Raw genomic sequence first — 27,054 nt, 5'->3', positions numbered from 1 at the left:
TGGTTAAGAGCAATAAGCCACAAAAAAAGAAATCAATTTGGCACTTGTGAGCTGTTTGAAGGGCAGCGTTATCAACCATCCCACAACGAAATTCAGACAAACCTTTCTTATGATTTGCATATTTTATATATATATATATATATATATATATATATATATATATATATATATATATATATATATATATATATATATATATATATATATATATGCAGAAATAGTTAGTTGCGCCCCTAAAGTTTCTAAATCATTCTAAATTTTTCATTCAATTGTTTTTTTCAGATATTATCTCATCTAAAGACAGTGGAGTTCAGTCAAGGAGGAACACCTACAAGCAACAGTACAGTGACTTGTTAACTGTGTTAAGGAGATAAAAGTTTGGATGCTTGTTCAGTGAATCAGAAGAATGTAGTTCTGTGGGCTAGAAGACACTTTGGTTCATCTTTTTCATGATATGATTTATGATGTGATTGTAAACAAAATCTCTTCCACCACACTGTTGAGTTAAGTGATCCTGCTTTATTATAATTATCAACAGTGAATCTACAGTTTCGAGTCAGCATGGAGGGCAATGAATGGATCCTCCTCTGTGTGGATGATGTGGAAAGTGGCACGTCCATCAGAATCCACTGACACCCGTTTCCCTGTGCAACTGTCCCCACTCTTGTCTCCAGAGATGACGTCACAGTATGTGCCCACGGGCAGGCCAGTGTGCAGCGTCACGTTCAGTTCCCTGGGGAATCAAATCCAGTTAGTCACCATGAATCAAAATTGACAATTGTTATTCTTTTATGCACTTTTAGAAAGAAAGGTTCAGTGGGGCTCTATAGAGAACCCTAGGGTTCTTGACTCCATCTTAAACCATTAATACCAAAAAGGTTCTATATAAAGATAAATGTCTTAACTGTGATAAAATATGTTCACTAATTGTTTCATTGATAAAATGTAATTAAAAATATAGCTGCAAGCAGCAATTAATTCCTCAGTCACATCTCACAATTTTTTCAATCTCCATTAGGGCTCCATACATCTCTTCTCTTCTCTGATAATGCGTTTACTGGCTTGCAATAGCAAACCACAACCATCCAATCAATTCCCGTAGGACAAAAACAAGTCCCGCCCTAATATTGCTCTTGTTCGAGCTGTTTCACTCTAATATACGTCACAATAGGGAAGAAAAGACTATCACAACTCCCGTTCCATGCCAACTTGGAGTAATCATGTGCTAAATTTGTATTATTACACATTTAACATGTTAACTATTCAATTCCATTGAAACCTGAGGTTTTATATTTGTGTAATTTTTGTGATGGTACTATTCATAAATGTGATGAATATTTGGTAAAAATAATGTTGATAGCAGCAAAAAAATCTATCACAAGGAAATGGGGGAAAGCTACGGTGCCATCAAAGGAGCAATGGATAACTACAATTGAGGACATATTCCTAATGGAGAAAATGACATACAGACTGAGACTACAAGAACCACAATTGGAAAGGAAATGGAAAAAATGGTCACTGTACAAGCAAAGTAATTAACAATGATGTAAAACCCAGTCATGTTAATATTGTTATTGTTCTGTTTAAAAAAGTTCAATAAAATATAAGTTAAAAAAAAAAAAGTTAACTATTCTTGGGTAGGTGTTGCAAGTTTCTCACCAATCATCATTGTTGATGACAATGAATCCCCTGCTGCCGCGGCTAAAGGCGATCTGATTATTACCGTTGTCCCACCAGTTGGAGAGAGGCTGGCCATTGACCACATTGCGAAAAATCACCATATTCCTGGTGTGGGGAATAGAGTAAGAGAATTGCTGGGATTTGACATTGAAATCAAGAAAATGTGTCCTGAAAAACTAAGATTCAAACTCACCTGATTTGACGCCATCTGTGCTCACATATCCACTTGTCCCCACAAGTGGAGTCTGGGTTGATGGGTACTGCCTTAGTGGATGCATCGGCATTGCTTGGAGGGCCCATCCAGTCATTCTGATCCTGTGTTTTATTTCACAAGAACATTATTTGTTCAGGTTTTACTTGTGTGGTATGAAATAATCTATTGGGTGTTACGGGGTTAAAGGCACGACTTTAGGAAAATGCTTCTCACTACAATTATTGTGCTTTTAGCCCCAACCAGGGACGCTTCAAATACCATTCTTTACATACTCTTCAGTTTTTGAAAAACTGTTGATTTATTCCCTTGAACAAAACTGTAGCAAGACCTTTGTCTTAATGCATTTGCTAATTTTAATGATTATCATTTGCTACCTAAAGCTATAACATTTTGAAAATCATTAAATATTAGACCAACATAGCACAGAATCTATTTTGCGTTGCTGCCCGCAATTGCTTCATGGATCAGCCTATTTTCCACCTGCATGGATATATTTAGGAAAATGCCAAAGTGAGATTTTGTTTCATTTAGTGATTGAGGGGATTTACCCTATAGTGTGCCATTAGCCCTGTTGTAAGCTATTCATTAATGTAATGTGAAGCACATGGGTTTCATCAACTATAACACTTTAATGTAATCATTATTTTTTAAGTGTGAGCATTCCATTCACCTTTCCATTCACCAGCTGTCGATCCCAACGGTAACTAGACATGACTCTGGTGACACCGTATGGGTGAGCCAACATGAGCCCTGAAGCAATCTTATAAAGCCTGCAAAACACACAATGTAAAATATACCACTCACAGTAGGATTAGTCTGAGTTCTTGGAAAATATTTCAAAATATTTTACCTAGAGTCCCAAAATGTCAGAACAGAAGCTCCACCAGCGCCGTGGCCTCTTTGATTATCATGATTGTCCACAAACACCAAGGCTTTATCAGAGGGCATTAAACCCCAGCCCTCTCCCCAGCTCCTAAGACAAAACACTGTTTACAACTCCTTCAATAACTCTTACAAGCCAAAAGATTGCGGAGCATTATACCCAGCTAACCGGGAATTTTCTCAGAACTTTGTCTGACGTTCTGCCAAGGCTCTAAGTTATGAACAAATGTACTTCCAGTAGCGTTAACAGAATGTTGGTTTGAAGTTATCTGGTTTTTTATAATGTTCTCAAAATATTAGCACAAAACAGCTGTTAGCTGGGTAGGCATTTTCCTGACATATCACTAGATATGGTCTACTACAGTAATATGGTAAATATTGCTAAATAAACCCATACACAATAATTAGAACCATGTAAGGAATTGTAGATTTACTTAATGCTCAATTGGCTAGCACTGTCAGTCTAGCAACAAGTCAAACACTGAAACAGTATGATGATATATTAGTACTAATCTGCAATCCAGATTAGTTTTTCCATGAACTATGAAGCTATTTTTTAGCAGTTGACACCACAACAGTTATTAAATGGCCCCAAATAACTATTATCACTTGCGCTGGTATGAAAAGAGACGTAAAATTAAATTAAGACTTATTAATGTTATGATTGAGAGACATTAGAAAAGCACTGGTATGTTTCAATGAACAACAGTGAAATATACAAAGAAAATATATATATGAGCCCTCAATGCTGTGATTGACCAATCAGAAATGAATTTTTCAGATAGCATTGTAATAATAGAGGTTACTATTGCATACTTGAGATAGCTTAGCTTTTCTTTGTCCCATTTACGAATGACTGTTCCCAGTTTTGCACTGTGCTTGAACTCCGTCACTCTTCCGAGATCAAAATATTCACTGGCTTTAATGGACTCCCCACCAAGGTCAATAACCTGAAGAAAAAAAGAAAAAAAGCGTTAATGGTTTAACAACCACTTTAAGTAACTCTGGTCTTGAAGAGATGGTGATACCTCTTGATAAATAAAGGGCTTGGTGCCAGGTAAAAACCAAGTGGTATTCAGGCTCTTGAGTCTGCCGTAGATGTTACTAAGGTCGCCAGGCCACATGTGCTTACAAGCATCTACTCTGAATCCAGCTACACCCATGTCGATCAGTTTGTTCATGTATTCAGCTACTTTTCCTCTAACATAGTCCTTCTCCAGGGCCAAATCCAGGAGACTCACCAAGCGACAATCTCTAACCTGTCAACACAAAATTAACAAGTCAAGCACTGCAGCAAAATAATAGCATGCATGTTGAACTGAAATCAGGGTTCTATAGCGCACACAACTATGAAGCACACTGTGACTATTTGCAGATGCAAGAGTTACTACATGGATTAAAGTTTGTCTGTGAACAAATCTGAGGATTGAAATTAAAGTCAGGGACGATAATGAACCTTTAAATGAAAAGCATGCACCAACACAACAGAAAACAAGAAACTATGAGTCTTTAAATATATGGAGGGTGATAAGCTTTCACCATAATGTGCTTCCTTTGAATCAAAATTGAATCTGACTTGAGCAGAATGATACAATTGTCTTTTGAATAACTGCTTTATAGCTAAATAGAATTTGTTTTATAACTGATGAACATTATCACTGATATCATTGAACTAAACCGAGCTGAATAAAGACACTATTGTCTTCTGTAGAGCTACTTTATACTGTAGCTAAATTAAAGGTGCAGTAAGTGATTTCTGAAAAACGCTGTTGAAAGTGGATCGGACTGAGCAGCACAACTCACCATACCGGTCAACACTGGGATTTGAAAATAAGGGAAATCTATAATAAATCTATAATAAGCGAAAGGGCACAAAAAAAAAATGTGTCTTTATAGAAAGATTAAAAATACGGGAAAATATTTAAACGGGATGATAGCGGGATAGCAAGGTAAAATACGGGAGAATTTTTTTTTTTATTTTTTTTTTTTTATATAAATATAAATATAATTTTTTAAAGTCGCGATGAAGTAACAACAGATCTTTCTTCCGTATTGTGACGTACATCCGAGTGAAACAACGTCTTGAAAAAAAAAACAATTTAGGGCAGGAGCTTGGTTCTGTCTGCTGGTAGTTGATTGGATTGAGGCAAATCTGAATGTAAGCTTGCAGTCGATTGGAAGTAAACGGAGGGTTTTACGCCAACAAAATGGCTGGAGAAGTCCAGCATGTCACCAGAGAAATGTGTCATTTCACTGGAAGATCAAGTTTTGACATTTTAATTTAAAAGTTCAAAGAGGTCAAAATAAATATGAAAAAAATTAATCCACAAATTATTCATTCACAATAAGATTAATAACATGCATTTAGACAATAAATAGGGGTGGATTTTCATATGTAAAGTTTTTTTTTTTTTACCTGGAAAATATCGTTGTAGTTTTCAATCTCTTCTTTGGCAGTTCTACACTTGTTATCATTGAAGTCCCATGATGAGTATGGGACAGAGGGGAAGTCCTCCTTGTTGGCGTTGAAGTATGATCCACAGCTGGAGTGATTGCCCTCTCCACCAGAGGCTCCACACATGTGATTTATGACTGCATCCACATATATGTACACCTGTTGCAAAGTAAAACACAGTAGATGCCGTCTACACTCTGTAAAAGAAAGCAACTACATATTTTCCAGGTTACAGGACCTGCTGAGTCACAAATGTGAATTTACATTAAAATCCATGTAAAACCAACAGAATTCCCTCAAATGTTGTCCCAACGAGGTAAACACACTTGTCTGAACAAAGAATTTCAAAAAATATTGCTGAACTTTTAAGGGTTTGTGAGTATACATTAAAGCATCAACTATTTTTGCAGTTACTATTAAAGGTTTATTATTTTTCTGACTTGTGAGTAACATTTGTTTTATGAACATTAAATATGTAATATATATAATTATAACATTTATTTGTGTTACCATGATGGTGTTTTGTACAGTATTGTGTGCATGACGCTGTGCACCATCTATATATTAGCATTTACCTCAGGTTGTGGAAAAGCTTGTGATTAACTTTGATTCTTCGTGTGACTTTCTCTTTACCAGAAGCATTATTATGTGGTTGTCAGTATATGTTAAATGTACAAAATAGTTTTTTACAGCAGCGTGGCCTTGCTAGTTCAGCATTGCTAGTTTTTTTTTTTTTTGTAAATTACAGTTTTAATCTGTAAAACATACAGGTTGTTAATGTTTAAATTGTTACTGTATTATTCTGGCAACCACAACAGCCAGGTTTTTTTCTTTTCCTGTAAAAATAAGAGGATTTTTACAGTAGTTTTGCAGTACCCCAACTTTGTTACAGCGTGTGATCATGTCCTTCAGCTCTTCCTCAGTTCCTGATCTGGAGCACAGGTTGTAGCTGATTGGCTGATACCTCTGCCACCAAGGGTGCCAAGGATTGGTCAACACAATGCTCTCACTGGGGGGAGAGATCTGTCAAATCAAAGACAACTGTTTTTGGACATTTTTCTAACCTTTCATAATTCATAACCTTCTGTAAACAACTCCTCTAAAAGTTCATAACATCACATTGATCATACTGCTCCTTAAAAATAGATTTGTAACCACACCTGAACTCCTCCGTAGCCGTTTGGTGCCAGGTATCTCTCACATTCTTCAGCTATATCTGCCCACCGCCACTCAAACAGATGAACAATGGAGGTCCTATTAGGTTTAGTGTTTGGGTTATGCTGGGCAAGACACAGTCCAACGAGTACAGCTACAATCAGGAGCTTCATTGTGCCTTTGTGCAGAAGAAAAAAGCTCAGGGTGAGTGATCTCAGTGTCATAAACACATCCAATGAACAAGTCCTGAAACATCTTCTGTTCACCAGACCAGTAAACATGTAAAGTGCTGTTGCTTTTGCAGAGTAGTCCTTGCTCGCACCGACTCACCATCTAGTGTACAAGAAACCTTCAAATTGTAATCCGTTGGTAATAATTAATTTTGTACATTGAAAAGACAAATGTGTAAATGGTGTTAGAGAAACAAATGATATCACATGATTATTGTGTTCTCAACCCTGCTAATAAAGGACCCCCAACATTGCACATTTTCTTTGTCTCCCTAATCAAACACACCTGATTCAACTGGTCAGCTCATTAGAAGAAACTGGGAATGTCAGAAAGAGGACACTTTCAAATGCAGTGTTGGGGGTCCTAACGGACCACGGTTGAGAAACACAGCTCTATCACACACACAAATACTTCACATGATAAATAATGTCCTTTCTTTGAATCTCACCTGCTGAATAGCATGAAATTGCTATTTGTTCTCCTGTTTTAAATGTTGTTCCAAAGAAACGGCACTTTGCAATATCTGCTTTTGTGTACTTTTGTGTCGCAATATTAGTAGTTCTTGTCCTTGGCTTTTCTGAAATGATGCCAAACTTCTTGACAGAACTATAAATCTGTGTGCTGCCAATAGAGGTTTACTGTCTGTCTGTCTGTCTGTCAGAACTGGTTACTTGTTACAGTTCAGCAATTAAGTGATTTATTTAATATGATTTATTATGTATTATATATTTTTAGTTTAAAATGATTTGTATGCAAAATGTATTTGATATGCAAATGACTAATAGACATACAATGATCAACAATCAATCTTGGTCGGAAACGCAGCTTTTTGTCTGTGCCTAATTCACTTCCATTCTAATTCCAATTATTATGTCTCTTTTGCCATTGCACACACTAGAATTAACATTTAAATTCATATTAATTTTCAACAAAATTATTGATCTGTCTGCATTGACACCATTATATGAAAACTGAACTGAGCTGGACAATGACATCACTGGCTATATAGATAAATCAACTAAATTAATATTTTTGTTACAACAAAAATGAATAAACTTACTCAAGCTGGACTTTGACACTATTTTCTTCTAGATCTGCTGTACAGCCGAAACAAACTTTGTTGCATTATTTTCCAGTTATCACTGTAAAGCTGCTTTGAAACAATCTGTATTGTAAAAAGCGCTAAATAAATAAAGGTGAGGTGACTTGACTTGACTTGAAATGAAACCAACGCGATAAATAGTAACATTAAAATTTAAATGTAGCCTAGTTCACCCAAACATGAAAATTCTGTCATAATTTACTCTCCCTCAAGTTGTTACAAACATAACAAACCTGTATGAATTGCTTTCTTCTGCTGAACACAAAAGAAGATAATGTGAAGAATGTTTGTAACCAAACATTTGATGGACCCCATTGACTTCCATAGTATTTTTTCCCTAGCTACCATGGAAGTCAGGGGGACCCATCAACTATTTAGTTCCCAAAATTCTTCTTTTATGTACCAGAGAGCAAGTCTTGACCCAACTATTCGTGCTATTGCAAAAACAAGGCCCGTATTTTCAGACAAGTGATCTGCCACTTAGGCCTACATACATCCATTTTACATTTAGCATTGTAGCTTACATTTCACATTGAATTCAGCTAACTAAATCAGTTCAGAATTTACGTGGTTCTAAATGGTATTTTAAAAAATACAATGCTACTGTCTTTATTTAAATAAATATTTTTTAAACTGTGTAATACCTACAAACAGACACATTTCTCCAAGTTAATGCGGAATCATCGTCCAAGCCTTGTGTTTAGCACGGAGTGCTTAGTTTGTGCGCGACTTCCGTTTCCAGTAATTTCTACGAGCAGCAAAACCCGAGGCATCAGTCGAGAGGATTCCAGAAGCGAGAGGAGAGCACGCTCGTGTCAGACTCCGTAGCTTCAGTCATTCATTCATTCTGAATTCAGAATATCTGTATTAAATCAGGATGGCGAAGTGGGGAGAAGGGGACCCTCGCTGGATCGTGGAGGAGAGAGCGGATGCCACAAACGTCAACAACTGGCACTGGTGAGAGACAACCGGCACATTCGCACACTTACTCAAGCCATCTTGATGCTAACATGCTAAAGAACACCCGCCTAGCTGTCGTCTGTGAATCAACTGCCTCACGAGCACTCTCGACCGAAGAAAACATAGTTCTGGCAACTGAACAGTTAGAGAAACCGAGAAAGTTCAATTCGTTTTTTTGGGGGTTTATTCTGGTATCTGGCTAATGGGCCGTTAGCGTCGTCGCAAGTTTATTCATGCCATGCTTTCGCCGCATCTTTCATGTGACGCTTTTCTGGTCGATATATTTCTATAATTTGACGAAAATCTTGTTTACCCTTTTATTTCTTGGGTTGTCAGCTGTCGCTTCGGTTGTGCTCTTGCAGTGTCTCGGCAGCTTGGACATTGAATGTTACTGAGGAAGAGATGCGCTCAGACAGTTTTCTTAGAGCTAGTTAAATGTTGAAGTGGGTGGGTTATGAGGTTAACACTGCTTATGAAGGTGTATTGAGGAAACAGACATTAATTGGGGAAGCTGAAGCATTTAAATCATTTCTTGGTGTTTGTCAGCATCTCCATCCACAAGTTTAAATTGCTTTTTACTGTTGACAGCAAACCCTATAGATCCTAGTTTCAACATGATGTATTCAACATTACAGTCATATTAAAGCTAGGTTTTGTCAAGAACTATTCACAGTCAACCTGGAAATATCAATAATAAATATTACTATTGTGATTTAAAGGCCTGGAAACGTTACTTTCACGCTAAAGGTATTGCTTGTAAAATAGAAAAACAGTTTCCTCATTAAATGGATTAAAATCTCAGGACATAATTATGTCTTCTTGCCTTGGAGACTTTTGTACACTAAAACTTATAGCCTAATATTTGAATCTATTAACTCTGATACCTGACATGGAAACCCACATCAATGATTTGTATAGATATGATTATAAAAAATAATATATATTCTATTTTTTATCATCTAAGTCTGTGTGCAGTAATCACAAACAACTGATTAAGTCATAGAAAATTCTTTTTTTTCTTTTTTCTTTAGTGGGACCAGTGAAAATTTTGCCAGGGCAAGTAAAAATCTGAACCACTGACCAGTAGAAAAATCCTTAGCATTAAGCCCTGCAAAAAAAAGGGAGTAATATCAGTGGATGTGCTTTGTGTTACTAGGACGGAGAGGGACGCCACAAACTGGTCATCGGAGAAGCTGAAGGAGCTGCTCATGGGATTGTGGGTGGAGAATGAAGAAGGCAAGTGTGAGATCACTGAGGTCAGCAAGGTGGAGGGAGAAGCATCCATCAATAATCGCAAAGGGAAGCTGATATTCTTCTACGAGTGGAATCTGAAGGCCACGTGGACAGGTGAGGAAATATGTGTGGAATAACTGTGGATCAGCTATTGCTAACTTAAGGGTATAGCGGAGGATCTTTCCGAATTTTAGATAAGACCCGCCCTCTCCACTTTTTGAAAAGTTTGATTGATTCACCAGAATGATTGACAATTAGGAGGACCAATAGTTTAGGTTACCCACCAGGAAGTAAAACATCCTCCGCTATACCTTTAAGTCTTCTCCCACCAGGAACAACATGGAAAAGCACTTTAATGCAAAATACAAGGCGTCAAAAAAAAAAAAAATTATATATATATATATATATATTGTATATATTTTTCTTTTTTTAAATGCAGTTAAGTGGAGTGTCTGCTCTGTAAACAGCTGGTTATACTGATAACACACATCCTTAAACTGAAAACGGATATCTTATTTCCAGTTAGTTTCACTGAGCAAAGAAAGAAAAATCCACCTATATAACTAATTTTTGTATAATAATAATAATACATTTTATTTGTAACGCACTTTATATTAAAGCAAAATCCCAAAGTGCTAAGTTTTTTGGCCTGATGTTCATCCCTGGTGTAAATAGATCTATAGGAAGGAATGCATTTTATTTGCTCTTGGTGTGAATAGGCCTTAAAGATGAATATGACCTAGAGAAATTCTAAGTAAATGTCTAATTGAAGCCGTTATTTAGTTTACTTGGCTTTAATATTCATGTACATGATTTGGGCTGTCTGTTTGTACAGGGACATCAAAATCAGGCATCAAATACAAGGGGAACATTGAAGTTCCAAACCTTTCGGATGAAAATGACATGGACGACCTTGATGTAAGTTAACTCATTCACGTAGCATTTTATATACTGTAGCATCACTAACTTGAAGGTTTTACAGAAGACTACAATTGCAGTGTATATTGTAAACATGGTAAATTTATTTTAAGGGGCTATATGTAAGAATTATCATGTATTACTCGCTTTTTTATTGCCAATGTGTGAACAGCTTGTAACAAAACTAGGTTGTCTATGAAAGCCTGTAGTGTAGACTGATTTTTATTTGAAGGATTTGGGAAGTTTTTGCCAGGAAAATCAAAATTATGTGCCGTTAACGCACTCTTCAAGAGCCTCTCATCTGCTCAATGACACATGAACAAATGCTTATACAATGTTCAGGATAATGCCGAAAGAGCCATTCTGTAATGTCAATGTGTCTTGCAAAGAAAAAGGTTTAATTCAAACTATAGTATCAGTCAGATCTATATAGTCTCAAACATACTTTATAATCAAACTATCATAAGTGTAATTTTAATTATCTCATCTGTCGACATGATGCCAGTGAATCGCAGAGCTGGTGCAAACATATCCACATCTCTATGATCAGATGCTTTCTTAACTGCTGTTTTCTCAGAGCTGTCATGTTTGTTGTTGTTTTTTTATTAAAAAAGGAAAGCGCACAGCACATATTTACATATTTATCTAAACGTTGCTCTCAGTATCGTGGACGGTGTCAGGATGTTCGTTAAAAGTATATCGCTGCTAAGGTATTTCTTTTTTACTTCTAAGCGAAGAACGAAAAAGAACAGTATTTGTGAGTATTCACATTCAGTCTTGTGCGTTACGTGTGGAGGAATGCGAGCACAAGTAGTAAGTTGCTGGCTGCAGTTCACTTTATGGCCACCGGTGTCGCTAATAACAAGTGTTTGTGGATTCTACGTATAGCCCCTTTAAACACTGATGTATTCGAGAATCTAAAGCAGTGGTTCTCAATTAAGCAGACAGAGCCCAATAAGGGGCTTTAGCAAACTTCCAGAGGGGCCTCAAGAAAGATGACTTAATTAAAATTAAGATATTTCTTACTTTTATTCATTTGTTGTTTTTAAAGAACCAGTTTTTCCATTCCCTTGGATGACCTGGATATATGAGGAAGGCTCATTTTGAAAGTCTGAATTCTAGACCTGGAAATGTCATGTAAATAAAATCTCCATGAGCACTTTTATAATGAATGTACATTTTCTAGTTAAAGGCTTAGTTCACCCAAAAATGAAAATTCTGTCAGTAATTGCTCACCCTCATGTTGTTCCAACCCCATAAGACTTTCGTTCATCTTCGGAACACAAATTACGATAGTTTTGATGAAATCTGAGAGCTGGATCACTCCTTCATAGGCTTCTAGGCAATTTCATTCTGCCGGCACAGAAAAGTTAGTAAAGACATTGTTGAGTGATGAGAATACTTTTTGTGCGCAAAAAAACAAACAAATAACGACTTTATTCAACTATTCATTTTCTTCTCTGTGGGCCTCTGAGTGAGTTCACGAGAGCGCCGCGACACATGCGCGAGAACTGAGAAGATGATACAGATGGGTCTCGATGTAGTGTTTAAAGTGGTTCTAAAGTGTGCATTTCCTGGATGTCCGAATCGTGAGAAACCAACGAGAAAACGTAGAAGTGCCTTACCAATGCCGCAAAATGAATGGCTTACCTTTCACTCTTTCCCATCAGATGATCGTGAGCGTCGTCATCTCAGTTCTCGCGCATGCGTCGTGTTGCTCTTGTGAACGAACTCAGAGGCCCACACAGAAGAAAATTAATAGTTGAATAAAGTCGTTATTTTGGGGGTTTTTTGCGCACAAAAAGGTATTCTCGTCGGTTGATAAACTTAAGGTTGAGCCACTGTAGTCACTGACTATTTTAACGATGTCTTTACTCATTTTTCTGGACCGGCAGAACGAAATTGCCTAGCAGCCTATGAAGGAGTGAGACAGCTCTCAGATTTCATCAAAAATATCTTAATTTGTGTTCTGAAGATGAACTAATGTCTTACGAGGTTGGAACAAAATGAGGGTGAGTGAACTAACCCTTTAAGCCAAGCTCCAAAGTATAAGAAATTGTGAGTAAAAATATTTTTAAAAAATCCTTATCCTTAATCCTTAGTAAATCACAAACAACTGGAAAAGTCATGGGGCCTTCGAAAATTCTTGTGGACAGTGGGGGTCTTGGAGTCAAAAAGGTTAAAGGGTCATTTCACCCATTTGAACATTGTTTTTTTATTTAAAGTGGGTCATATATGTAGTCGAAATGTAAAATAATTTTTGAATTTGGTGCCTTCGTGAACGAGAAAAGACAAAAAATAACTTCAGAACGCATTTGTATGAAAGACAACAACTCCCACAATGCACCACATTGCACAGCTCCGCAAGCCACTCCCACTAATCCAGAAAGCGCATATCTGCCTATAAGAGAAATCACTCTTCCGTCTACAAGGCTAGCTACTACCAGAGCTTGAAATTCATTTCAATTTCACACAAAATGTCTAGTTAGTTGGCGAACTCATATAGTGCATTACTCCTCGTTTGTATTTCTTTCGAAAAGGTGAATTATTGCATGGTACCTGGATGTTCAGTCAGAACATATGCGGTGCGAAACTAGGATAGTTCTCAACACAAACGTCCGTGTCCTCGTCTGATTCAGAGATTTCGTCCAGGAGAAATTGTCATCGTTGAAATTCTTTGCCGCAGACGGACTCTATCTCTGTGTTCGTAGCGGTTCGTAGCTGCATTGTGAGATCACCGGCGCCACCGGTCCGCCCTAACCCGAGCCAGTCCGGGCTCCTCGTCCGCGGCAGGCAGGTCTTCTGCCTCGGCTGCTCTTCGCTATAATGCGGCTTGTAAAGGTAGCCACAAACACCTGATTCAAGCATCAGACTTCCGAAATCCTCTTCTTCTATATCATATTGAGCACTCTCCTCCGCTATTGTCATAACTTTACATCTGTCTCCACAGCGCCTGTTAGCTTAGCTTCAAACAAGATGGAGGATATTGCTTTCAGTTTCAGAGAGTAAAGTCCCACCCACTGATCTGTAATAGGTCTGTAGCGTGAGCGCGCCCCACCCTGGGAAAGATGAGAAACTAGTGTCTGTAGTCTTAACAGAAATCCCCCCCTCTAACACTTCCTCCTACAATGACGCAAAATGACGATTTTTGCGTCATTGTAGGAGGAAGTGTAAGAGGTAAATAACAGATTTCTCCCATCTCAGGGGAAAATGAGAGAGTGTTGCACGACCATTCAATAGTATGACTGGGTTTCTAACAATGCAAAGCTTAATGCAAATGGGTGAAGTGTCCCTTTAAGAACCACTGATCTAAAGTATCTGGAACAAAAGTATCTATTTTTTGTTGTTGTTGTTATTAGGGCTGCTCGATTATTGCAATAATCATGATTTTGAAATCATGATTAGTTAACACAATTATTGGTGGGTGATATGATCAAAGTCGTATTTCATTTCATATGTGTATTTCATTTTAGATATCAGTGAAATTTCACAATTATTCAGCAAAAACTAATACTAGGTTAACTAATACTGGGTTACCTAATGTAAGTAAAAGTTCTTCAGAACTGTTACAGAAGACAATTAAACAGTCAGCAATAAAATAAGAACAAAAAAACGAATTACAAACAAAACCGACAAATAAATACAACAGAACAAAAATATAAATTGAAAAATAAGGTGCTTTAGGTTTTTCTGAAAGATGTACAACAGTGGTATTCAGATAAGTAATAGCCTTGAACAGAAATTAAATAAAGCAATCAAATGTTGTAAAATAACACTGCTGTATACATTAAATATAGACTAGTGTTTCCCCTACCATTGTTTTGCGGGAGACGAAATCAAGTCATAAAAACAGAATTTACTGTATAACGTGGAATTTTTAATTACATTTTTTGATGAATAAATAGAGAGCAGTTCAGTATACTTTAAATCAAATCGCGATATAGACTAGTGTGTGTGAATATTAAACCTAAAAGACTATTTAAATACGAATCCTGCATATTTTGTGTGAATGAATGGTGCAGCCAATGGGCAGTTTCATTTACCACACACACACACTGAAGCACGTGTGACGCTCGCGCTGTTTTTTTGTCTACAAGAGGACACGAATGCATGAACGTCCTCTCCAGACTCTAGATCCGCTCTGACAGTCAATTAGTAAGCATTTAACCGCTTCATTTGAGAAAAACTATCATCATGTCATAAACACAGAAACTCAAAGGAAACTCACGGCAACCCGTCAAAATAATAGTTCAGTTTAACCCCCCCTCCCCTGAAAAATATCCTAGGGGAAACACTGCAGACTAATCCTTACTTAGCCGAAATCGAAAGTAAATTATGATTAATCGCACAGCCCTAGTTGTTATTGGATGTGAATAACTAAATAGTCATGCTGAGTATATAGATTGTGGAAGTGATGATAATGAGTATTTTTTTCGGGGTCACACACAGGTCAGTGTGAGTCTTTGTAAAGATGAGCCTGAGACAGCGCTGCTTTCTCTGATGAGGAGGGAGGGAGCCGATAAAATTCGCACGGCGCTGGCCGGCTATGTGGGCTTCCTCAAAACAGGTACGTCTCACTGATTTGTCAAAACTGATGGTATTCCTGTGGCAGTGTTGTCTGTTGGATGTGGATTGCTATAATCTGTTGTTATCTGTTGTAGAGTTCACACAGGGCATGATCCTGCCCACAGCCAATGGTGTGACGAAACAAACAGCCCAGGGAACAACTAAGACCAGCAAAACTCAGGTGAGCCTTAAAGTGTCTCGATTTTCTTCAATATAGCTTAACCTGTTAACCTTTGCCAGTGCGCCCGCGCACTGAAGCGGTTTTTTTTTTTATTTAGTTCAAATTTACTATCAGATTTAATGTTATGCCTTGACAAACTATACATCATTAAAAAGATATAATACTCAAGTTTCAGTATTTGACCACTATTGTATTCTGAGAAACTTATAGCGACAGTTATTTCTAAATTTCTGTCAGGAGTTATGAAATGAAAAAATGAGTCGATACCTTTAATATGAATTATGCGCGTCAGCCGCTTTCATTCATAAAAAACTCCCGTGCTGTCGTCATGACAGCGATACACAAAACAACGTCCCTCAGGGCTTTTAGCTCAAAAATGTGCAGATTTGGAGAAATATTGATAGATTCTCATAGGTTTACATCAGATTTCTATTGACAGGAATAATATTTATTGAATTTATACCCAAATGCGTCGATGTAATCTTTATGAGCGTTTGGCACTCTCATTTACTGGGTTTTCAATTCATACCAGAAGCCTGAGGGCGCTATAAGCACAATAATAACCCATATATGGGACATGAAGAAGAGCCATAATCATGTGACATTCCAGGACGTCACTGATACCAGAGATACACACAAAGCTAACAAGAGATAGCGCTGTATCATGCAGATACAGATATTTTGAAGACAATAAACATGATTGCAATGATATTCGAGTTACCTGTGTTTTTCAAGCCACGCCAGGTATTTTAATAATAATAGATTATATGTATAATGTAATGCTAATCTATAGACCATCATTGTGCAGAATATGATCAAATAGTATATTTTCTGTCAGATTTTTTTTATCTGATGTCAAATTAGATCACAGAAGATTATTTAAAACACTTCACTTGCGTTTTAAAGTAAGTTTGAAGCACAAACATGGTTTTAATCTCATAAATTGTTATGTATTGATGGTGTGCTAAGCTAACATGCTAGCTAGCTCTAGGTGCTTCTATCTTGAAAAAAATGAACTAAATACAGAGTTTTAGACTTATCATCTTCAGATTTTAAACATAAAATGTTTAGACATGTGGCTTTAGCTGTAGTGCATTTCTAGATTGCTACAGGGTCAACTTCAATTTTATTTTCATGAAGATGTTTCATAAAAATAAATTTCTAATAACTTTACAAAACTTTAAAGCTATTTATAAAAAAAAAATTCATTATGACAATAATTAATTCTACATTTACAATAAACTGCCAGGTGTCAGCTTTCAAATGAGATCATACTTGTGCTTTTAGTGCAAAGGGTTCATGAACTGTATCTGTTTCAGTGTGGGTATGTCATTTCTGGGGATTTTTCAAAAGTGGGCTTGCAGCTTAACAGGTTAAATAGCTTACTGCTCAGTCTGAAATCATTATGAATTATTGTGGATGTCAATTAACCAGCACTAGTCAATAAGGAAGATTATGCAGACACTTAATGCATTGAGCTGTAAGTAAGAAAACATTATTACCAAAACCTGTTATTCACTGATAATTCACATGTGTGAACAAGTGAAAATAACTTAATATACCATATAGTATATAAAAATGAGGAAAAACTAAATGTGTTGATAAATATACAAAATAAAACGGACATCACACAGGGCAAAATATGTTAACAGTTTAAAGGTCCCGTATTATGCCCCTTTTCACAAGATGTAAAATAAGTCTCTGATGTCCCCAGAGTGTGTATGTGAAGTTTCAGCTCAAAATACCCAACAGATCATTTTTTACAGCATGTTTAAATTGACATTTTTTGGGGCTCAGAAAAACGAGCTGTTTTAGTGTGTACCCTTTAAATGCAAATGAGCTGCTGCTGGACGACCCAGGGGGCGGAGCTTCACGAGCTCGCGCTCAGTCTGTCAGGACAATAACATCTCACGGAATGATGATAATATCAGAAACTCTCAGTAACGGTGTTTATTTCGAGTCGGACAATAATGCCTACAGAGTCAGAGTGCTGTATAGAGATGAAACAGGTATAGTTTAGTAGTTTAATTACGGTTATTATAACGTATTTGTCATCTGCTTGTATGTATCCATTATTTATTAATAGCCTACAAGTCTTCTGTCTGAATGATGATCAAACATACTGATGAGTTTAATAAAGTTTATTGTACATCACACAAAAGATGAAGCGTCAGTTTTACTTCAGAAAATCACAGTAAGAGCTGAGTAAACACTAGGCTAAGTTATAAGAAGTGCGCAAGTAGCCAGTAGAGTTGAGGGAGCATTCCTGTGGGCGGAGGTTTGTCAAAAAACGGTTCTGGTGACATCATTAAAGAAGGAAGTAGAGGGATGTAGTCCAAACGAGCCGTTCACTGTAGTCGACTTCTGTTAAATAAAATATCTTGCTTGGCATTGAACTTTGAGCTTTATAATTTTACAGATATTATTTATGCTCTAACAGCAACATTACACACTAACTAAAGTTTGAAACATGGGATCACGAAGAACGGGACCTTTAAGACAAACATACTAGCTTTACATCACTTGAAACTGCTACGGCAGTGGGGAAGATGCATGGGCATTATTAATTTGCTTTATTTTAACGTTATGTTTAGTTTTTACCTAAAATCTTCCCTGTTCAGACGGTGATACACAAATGTGGTCATGTGCACATTCAAGCATTTCATACAATGGATTTAAACAACGCCCTTTTACCGCAGATTTAGTTAAAAAACAACAACTGACAGTTGTGACATACATATGACTTTCATTTACAATTTAAATTTACAATTCGTTCAGTGCGATTTGCGAACCGATTTAACAGGTTCATTGAAAAGAATCAGCTTGTTTATGAATCGGACACTGCTAACGCTTCTCAGAGTGAGTGACAAGTTCTTCAGCTCAAAATACAGAGGAACGAGTAGGAAAAAGTATGATATTATCAGTGCAGTAAAGTAAAAGTTTCCCAAAATAAAAAAAAACTCAGATATAAAGTACAGATATGTAAAATGTATAATGCTGGACCTTTTCTCTGAACTCTTTTCATGTCATTTAAATCTTTTTCTATTAACTCTTTTCATGATTATTATTAGTAGTAGTAGTAGTAAATGTAATTTTTGGTGGCTTTATGAAGTCAGCTCTAATTTTGAACATTAAATCTATTGTTTTATCATTAAAAAAAAATTCTTTACTGTCTTTCATTATATAAATGCCATTTGTTTTTTGATGTATAATGCAATTTGAAAATGTATTTTAAGACATTTATACACACTTAAGTGTCCAGATATATTTTAGTGCCATTATTTTTTGATAAATCATCATGTCAGCTATATTATGTAATGGAATGCTAAAAAAAATCCATGTTCAAATTCATATTCTTTCTTTATCCTGATTCAGTCCGATCAAGCCTACAATAATGATTCATGGTTTGAGCTGTCAGTTTGGATTTCACAGGAAAATCCAGGCTTATGGCATTTGTTCATGCATATGTCAGCAAACAAGCCTTGGCTACTAGATATCATGGGTGGCTTGTATCTGCAATAAATAGTGTTGTAGATACTCTCTGCTGCATACTGTACATTCACAGTTTGTGAACACAAAATATTAAATGCAATTAGAGGATGTATAAAAAATTAAAACAGTTTATCACATGTGTATAATTTCATTTGTATAATGTGTAAAGTTGTAATTTTATGTTCACATCTGTTGCTATTTGAAATGGTTACTAACTATAATGTGATTTTTGATGAATTGTTTTAAAACCAGCTAGAGTCAGTTTGAAAGATATATAATAGCATATGATACCCACAAAAATAAAAACATACAAAAATGTATTGTCTGTTTTTAAATTCACAGATAACAAGTGAGATTTCAATTACATTTTGTCCACTGAACTAGAAAATCCCCCTGGTTTCTTTTTCAGAAATCTGCCCGCCTTAATATATGCTTTGTTTAAAAATGTTTTACTATCAGTGGGGCTCAATGTAGCTTGACAGATCTGCTCCGATGTGGCAACCATAGTGATTCCTCAAACAATCTGATTTATTCATGCCGAAGCACAACTGACGTAAAAGCAGCTGACTGAGCTTAATTCATCAGATCCATTAGCTCAAACTCATCATTTGTGTGTAATTGTATTTTTAGATTGGCTCATGTAGCGCTGCTCCTCCTCCTTCCAACACAGGGGTTAAAATCCCCACCTGCAAGTTTTCGTTAAAGGACACTTTCCTCACCTCACCAGAAGAGCTTTACAGGGTGTTTCTCAATCAGGAGGTGAGTCTTCTGCCACCACCACCACAGCTGACAGGCCATTAGTTGCATCTCCACTATAGTGAAGACTCCCTGGGCTCTTATTATCGAATGACAGAGCCCTTCTCATTAGTGATTACATTTGTTTGAGAAGAATGCCAAATTGTGTGTTACAGATGGTTCAGGCTTTCACACGCAGTGGTGCCATGGTTGAGGCTGAAAAAGGTGGGAAGTTTCGCCTGTTGGACGGAAACGTGAACGGAGAGTTCCAGGAACTGGTGAGACTTCAGTTCCCAATTATAAAGCGTGATGACGGCTCAGCTAAAAGTACATTCACTGATGACTGACAGTGATGATTGATTTCTGAAAACATGTACTGTGGGTTTAACAGGTACCTGAGCAGAAGATAGTCATGAAATGGAGGTACAATACATGGCCTTGTGGTAAGTTAAACCAGCTTTGTTCACACTGCAAACAATAGACTGTCCACACTGGCATTTTGCAAGTTATGAAATCAGATACATTTGTTTAGACGGTGTATTCAGTATCTGGTATATCTACATTGGTTGCTACAGTAGCAATGTAAGCGTCGGCTGCTAAGAGACTTTCCCATACAGCAACTGAGCTATTAGTGTGGAGGGAATAGACTGAACACTGGACATTTTGTGAGAATGTCACATACACTACATTCAAAAGTTTGGGGTCAGTAAGTTTAACTGTTTTGATGCATTCAATAGGATGAGATTGATACAGTAAAACCCAAGCCATTGTTACTGTTGGTATCACTGTGTATCACATGCTGAGAAAGAGCTAAAATTCAGATTTGCTAACAGCCATTTGGTTTCTGACCACAACAGACTGTGCCATTTGACCAATCAGAGTAGAGTAGACCAATCACAACAGACTGGGCCATCTGACCAATCAGAGCAGAGTAAACAAATCACAACAGACTGTGCCATTTGACCAATCAGAGTAGAGTAGACCAATCACAACAGACTGGGCCATCTGACCAATCAGAGCAGAGTAAACCAATCACAACAGACTGTGCCATTTGACCAATCAGAGCAGAGTAGACCAATCACAACAGACTGTGCCATTTGACCAATCAGAGCAGAGTAGACCAATCACAACAGACTGTGCCATTTGACCAATCAGAGCAGTGTAGACCAATCACACCAGGGCTGCGTTCAGCTCCGACAAAACGTTGCACAACGTTTTTTAAACAGAAACGGTGATGCGTTGAACACACTGTTCTGATGACGCAAGAGTTGCAACTATGGCAGCTGAGAAGGCCATTCTTTGTGTTCTTTGTGAAGAATTTTCGGAGCCTGATGAAGTCGGTATAAATATGTGTTTAATACTACAAAATATGCCCGATGTTACAGTTACTGCACTTGCCGCCCAGAACAAAAGAACATCCCAATCGAGTTAAGGGATTGCTGAAACTGAAATGGAAGCACACATCTTACCTAATTCAGACTAAAAAACATCTATTTAGCCTCACATACTGACTTTATTTGTAGTTCATACTGTTTTAATACCGTTTTAATTCACATTTTTAGGAAAAGCACTTAATTACCATTGTTTATTTCTATACCAAATGTCATACACTTGCAATGAAGCTAAAAATAGAAACAACTACATCATTATGTTGATATCCTATATTTTTTACAATAAAACTTACGACAAACATGTCTTCTAATATCCTCATTTGTTGCGTATACCGAGCTGCATCGAGCACATTTGTAAATTACTTTCCTTGAACCCATTGTGCGAGTTCACTTTAATACCGCGTGCTTTATATACATGTTGCTGCTGATTGGACTGCAGTTCTGACACACCTACCAAACAAGAGAAAACGTATCTCAAACCCCGGTGCACGCCGTTTCCAGGAAACAGGACGTTCAACCCAGAAACCGTAGCAAAACGTTGCGCACCGTTTTGAACTTAAACGTGCCCCAGATTGGGCCATTTGACCAATAAGAGCAGAGTAGACCAATCACAACAGACTGGGCCATCTGACCAATCTGATAAGAGGAGGCTTTTGGAAAGTTTAGAGAGACTGAATCCTTTATCAAACCGTATCAAACTGTTTTCAACATTGATAATTATAATATGTTTCTTGAGCACCAAATCAGCATATTAGAATGATTTCTGAAAGAACATGTGACACTGAAAACTGGAATAATGAAAATTCAGCTTTGCTGCTATTTTTAAATTGTAATATTTCTCAATATTACCGTTTAACTGTATTTTTGATCAAATAAATGCTGCATTGGTGGGCAGAATAGACTTCTACCGACCCCAAACTTTTGACAGGTAGTATAGTTAACTATATGACAGAAGAAGAAATTCTTACCATGTATAATGTGGTTTAAGTCTGAAATTCCATAGTTTTTATTTTATTTTTATGCAAGTCACATAATAAATATATTTACTGGCTCTCTCATTTACCGTGTGCCAGTTGACTTTGAGAAACATTGTTCACCTTCGCTGTCTGTCCTTTTCATTTCAGAGCACTATGCGACGGTCACATTGACTTTCACAGACAAGGGTAATGAGACGGAGTTAAAGATTGAGTGTCGGGCAGTTCCTGAGAGTGAAGAGGAACGAACACGAGATGGCTGGCAGAGGTACTACTGCCACGCTATTAAACAGACATTTGGCTACGGCGCACGACTCTGCTGAGGCCAGGATGTAGCGGCCGCTCTTTTTGGCTCTTTTCTTTGTTTTAATGTTTTTATTTTTCATTTCGCTCCACCTACAAATAAGAGAAAGATCTAAATATGACTCTACTGAACGGCAGGCATCACATTGTTCCATTACTACGCCTCTTTATTTGGATGATTTTTATGTTTACAGTAAATAAAGAAAAAGATCGAAAAGTCAGAACTGAACGAGATGAAAAGAGTGCTAAAGGGGAGACTTGGGTCATATGAAATATCTGTGTATGTGTGTAATATAAAATACTTGTTTTAGCATGGTAACTCTCTGATGGCACTTCTGTCCTGTTCTGTCAAGGCTCACAGGGTTGAATGGTGCCCTTATGCACTGGGCGGTTTTTGTCAGAGTTATTAAAAATTGGATCTTCGTGATGGTTTGGATAAGGAAAAATAAAGATATATATCAGACCACTTAATGTTTTTTTATTTTATTTTTTGATTGAAACGGAATTATTCATGTACATTGTTTTTTGTCATTTCATCTAATAGTATTGAACATGTGATTTTTACTCCATTTATATTCATTGAGGAAAAAAAAACCAAGCTGCGGGAAGCCTGTTTCTTTTGTCAAACAGACTATATTAAAAAGAAAATCATGTAAAATGCACAACTGTTTATTTTTAGATCACTGCTTTTCTGTTTGCTTTGTATTACTGAAAGTACTGTATTTCAGCCTTTACTGGTTTTAGCTTCTGTTATGTTTGAAATGCTTGAAAAGGAAAACATAAAACAATTTAAAGTCCCTCAGTAACAGAAGAAAAATTGGATATGTTGCCCCAAATTATGATCCAGAAAAAGGTTTATAGCCTATTGACTTATTTATTTTCATGTATATTTTCTGCACACTTTGTGACCATACAAAGAACATCATTTACTTAAAATAAAAGTACCTTTGAAACATTTATCCTCAGATATTTTATTCAGCCATTATTTTGCAATAATATTTGTAATAGATTCTTGGTTATTTTAAACTTTTCTTTTTACCACATATTGTCTCTTTTGTCATTCATCACAGTAGTCAGGTTAAGAGTAGAAATGCATATTTATACAATACTGTGTAATATTGCCATCTTAAAATATACTTTATAGAATATTCACTATAAAATACAATTGACCTTGTCATACAATATGCAACCTACTGTGGATAATTAATGGTTAACAAAACCAGTGACTTGCATTTAAAGATGGTAGAAAATAAATATTTACCTTGATCTATAAATATTGTAACACATAAGTCACAGCTTAGAGAATCATGTTAGATTATAAACATAAGACAGGTCAAACTACAGTTTTAATTGTGAATCCAACTAAAAAAAAAAAAAAATAGTGGCGCTGCTCTATCACAAAATCTCTATTATATAATAAACAAATTATTTTCTTCCCAATTGGAATTTAAAACTCCCTGGAAAACTTGAAATAAGAATGAAAACAAAAAAACATAATTAATTTCATGGTCATTATAATACCACAACAGAGCAATTTCACAAATTAAAAATTAAATATTAATGTCAGATGCTAAGAATAACTAACACATTGTTGGGTCTTCAAAAATAATACTGCAGTTTTCAGTGAGAGATTGCTGCGTCTTCCGAAACTTAAAAATAAAATGAAAAATGAAACACTGGATTGATATAGTTAAAATGTTAGTTATACACATGAACTTATCAGTATAAATCTCACCTTTTCAGAAGCCCGGTCAAGGTGAATGAGTTTCCAAGCAGATGAACAGCTCAGACTCCTGATGAAGAGTCACACCATGAAAGAATCTCCCATTCAAAATTGTTAACATTGTTTCAGTAAAATGTCATAATCACAGTCACTTACACTGGATGAATCACTGTCGATGACCAGATCATCGGTGGCATTTTGGGGTGGCTCCTCCCTCTCAGGGGACCTGGCTTTAATAGACACACTTTGCCACCGTTTCCTAAAGGAAGATAGTTTCATTACAATGGCTGCATCCACAATCACATTAAAAAAACAGTATGTCCAAAAAGAAGTGTGTCCGAATTCAAAGTGTAGGCAAAAAGTACCCGGATGACCTTATTCTTCCAGTGAGATTCTGCAGTGTGCATATGATGGACACTTTACTATCCCATGAGGCCACGGGAGAGGATTTATGAATGGCAGTGAAGCGACGTAACTGACGCTGGTAGGTCACATGATAAGGGCGCATGCTGAATGTAGTACATCCAGATTACATTCATACTACACACACTTATGGCATCAGCTTTCATTCATTTGTTAGGCACATGAACATTTTAATAAATTATACTGTACCTGTTTGACTGCCATTTGCCCTTAGTTTTGCACTCTGATGTTGACGCAGTGGAGGCTTGATCTGCCAAATCCTTCAGGAAGTCAAACAACCTCTCTGAATGGATGCACTGTTTCCTACAAAGATTATCCAAGTATAATAAAAGAACAGAATCAGACGGACAGGAGGACACATACTCACATAACAGTGGACAATACATAGGAATGGTTATTTAAGACAGGAGGAACCTCACATGTGATTGATGGACATCACTCTGCTCTTCCTGGATTGGGTTATTTTACAGGTCATGCTGAGAAGAGATCTGAGGAACATTTCTAAAGCCTTAGCTAAATGTGCAGTTATGGACCATAACAGCAATATGATGAATAGTGATGGATGGAAGGGATGGAGGAAGGGAAGGAGGGAGGATGGATATTTTATATGAAGAAAATGCAGCCTAATTCAGGCCCCAAAATAAATAAATAAAAACAGATTTGATATGTTATATAAAGAGAATGAGCCCTATTTTAGGTTCATTACCATTTTTTTAAAACCATGTAGTAGGCTAATGATAAAACTAGATAGGATTTAGTAGATTTTATCTAAGGTGGCATTTGGATTAAAAATGTTGGGAACCACTAAATTAAGTGATGTGGTTTGTTCTTAGAACGCAATTACATTGTTTTTAGCCAATCACAGCGTTCTATAATTATGAACTAAGGAATCGTTAGAACAAAAGAATCGAAGAGTCAGAGTGGAGGAATCGACTCTTTTGGATACATGCTTGAAACTATTCAAAGGGCTCCTGACAACAAATCTTCCCCACCAGCATTCAACACTCAGAGCTTAAAGGATACATATGATGACTGGTACAGCTGTGGCGATTCGCCCAACATCAGTATCCTTTTGCATTATTTTCTTGATGCGTCCCTGGCCAAGAGGAAATCAGAAGGATGAGATGTTCAGTGACGCTCATCTGAGTTTATGGATTCACAAAGCATACAAACTTGGAAATACAGAAATACTCACGGGTGGAAAGCGAACATTATATTTTTTCTTCTGTCCGGGCATTTTGAACTCTTAAATTTCCGTTTTTGGCTTACATTTTGAATCATTTTATGGTTTGAAGTGCGGAGCGCCATTTGTTTATCTTTCACAGGAAGTACTGAATGAGAAATGAATGGAGGGGAAAAACAAGGGGGTCGAGCTCCACAAAGGTAACGCCCCTGTCACGTGCGGCATGAGATTTGTAAACAATCCTCAAACCTTTTTTTTTCACCCACGTGTGGTAAGATCTATGGAAGCTTGTTTCCGCCACTGAATAATAAAAAAATAATAATAATTGCGACTTTTTATCTCACAATTCTGACTTTTTTTTCTCACAATTGCGTTATATCAAGTCAGAATTGTGACTTTTTTTCTCAGAATTGCGAGATATGAAGTCAGAATTGTGAGAAATAAAGTCGCTATTCTGAGAAATAAAGTCGCAATTGCGAGATATAAAGTCGCAATTCTGAGAAATAAAGTCGCAATTGCGAGATATAAAGTAGCAATTCTGAGAAATAAAGTCGCAATTGCGAGATATAAAGTAGCAATTCTGAGAAATAAAGTCGCAATTGCGAGATATAAAGTAGCAATTCTGAGAAATAAAGTCGCAATTGGGAGATATAAAGTAGCAATTCTGATAAAAAAAGTCGCAATTGTGAGATATAAAGTCAGAATTGTGAGATATAAACTATTCTGAGGTAAAAAAAAAAAATAATAAAAAGTGTCTTTTTTCCCCTTAGAATTGGACTTTATATCTCACAATTGTGAGTTTATATCTCACAATTGTGAGTTTATATCTCACAATTCTGAGAAAAGATGTCAGAATTGCGAGATAAACTCGCAATTATGTGTTATAAAGTCGCAATTGCGAGAAAAAAGTCAGAATTCTGACTTTATAACACGCAATTGCGACTTTATTTCCATAAAGATCAGATGAACCTGCTACCCATCTACCAAAAATATTGCTAACGTTGGCATTAAGTTATGAAAACGTTATTTCTGAAAGTTCAAATAAATCGATAAATGTTTTAAAAACGTAATGCGAACGTTAAGGGAACATTCAATTTTGCAAACATTATGTTAACGTTATTTTTTAATGTTTTCTGAAACAAGTAGTAGCATAAAAAAAACGTTAGGTGAATATCCAAATAAAATGTTTCAGAAATAAATAAATAAATAACGTTTTTGTGCTAACAGTTTGAGAATATTATTAAAGTCCAGCT

At 36.5% G+C, this 27,054-nt stretch overlaps 3 protein-coding genes across 12 annotated transcripts; 1 reads left to right on the top strand and 2 right to left on the bottom strand.

Annotated features, from left to right (window-relative positions):
• Positions 1-279: 279 nt before the first annotated feature.
• On the bottom strand, positions 280-9,126 carry amy2al1 (amylase alpha 2A-like 1). 8 transcript variants are annotated; one of them, XM_081347973.1, is made up of 11 exons: positions 8,368-8,776; positions 6,392-6,564; positions 6,108-6,254; positions 5,193-5,390; positions 3,805-4,035; positions 3,593-3,726; positions 2,745-2,867; positions 2,565-2,664; positions 1,874-1,995; positions 1,660-1,785; positions 280-733 (listed from the first exon to the last, which is right to left on the bottom strand). In XM_081347973.1, the coding sequence occupies exons 2-11, from the start codon at positions 6,557-6,559 to the stop codon at positions 544-546; spliced, it is 1,539 nt and encodes a 512-aa protein (XP_081204099.1). In that variant the 5' UTR covers positions 6,560-6,564; positions 8,368-8,776; the 3' UTR covers positions 280-543. The 8 variants fall into 8 exon arrangements, with proteins under 8 accessions (XP_081204099.1, XP_081204100.1, XP_081204098.1 ...); XM_081347974.1 differs by lacking the exon at positions 8,368-8,776 and adding an exon at positions 8,993-9,126 and having other exon boundaries at positions 501-733; XM_081347972.1 differs by lacking the exon at positions 8,368-8,776 and adding an exon at positions 7,953-8,185 and having other exon boundaries at positions 501-733.
• On the top strand, positions 8,386-23,514 carry ahsa1b (AHA1, activator of heat shock protein ATPase homolog 1b). 3 transcript variants are annotated; one of them, XM_081347982.1, is made up of 10 exons: positions 8,386-8,676; positions 9,711-9,735; positions 9,836-10,026; positions 10,748-10,830; positions 15,280-15,397; positions 15,492-15,577; positions 19,700-19,828; positions 19,981-20,082; positions 20,196-20,247; positions 22,320-23,514. In XM_081347982.1, the coding sequence occupies exons 1-10, from the start codon at positions 8,649-8,651 to the stop codon at positions 22,490-22,492; spliced, it is 987 nt and encodes a 328-aa protein (XP_081204108.1). In that variant the 5' UTR covers positions 8,386-8,648; the 3' UTR covers positions 22,493-23,514. The 3 variants fall into 3 exon arrangements, with proteins under 3 accessions (XP_081204108.1, XP_081204107.1, XP_081204109.1); XM_081347983.1 differs by having other exon boundaries at positions 8,670-9,426; XM_081347981.1 differs by lacking the exon at positions 9,711-9,735 and having other exon boundaries at positions 8,494-8,676.
• LOC308680072 (dr1-associated corepressor) lies at positions 23,316-25,956 on the bottom strand. The gene is made up of 7 exons (XM_081347984.1): positions 25,814-25,956; positions 25,642-25,714; positions 25,038-25,131; positions 24,808-24,921; positions 24,352-24,454; positions 24,208-24,265; positions 23,316-24,121 (listed from the first exon to the last, which is right to left on the bottom strand). The coding sequence occupies exons 1-6, from the start codon at positions 25,853-25,855 to the stop codon at positions 24,224-24,226; spliced, it is 468 nt and encodes a 155-aa protein (XP_081204110.1). The 5' UTR covers positions 25,856-25,956; the 3' UTR covers positions 23,316-24,121; positions 24,208-24,223.
• Positions 25,957-27,054: the final 1,098 nt, after the last annotated feature.

This window comes from Scardinius erythrophthalmus, assembly GCF_964197995.2.
Source record: "Scardinius erythrophthalmus genome assembly, chromosome: 19".
NCBI lineage: Eukaryota > Metazoa > Chordata > Actinopteri > Cypriniformes > Leuciscidae > Scardinius > Scardinius erythrophthalmus.
This window is presented reverse-complemented; position numbering and strand designations above follow the sequence as displayed.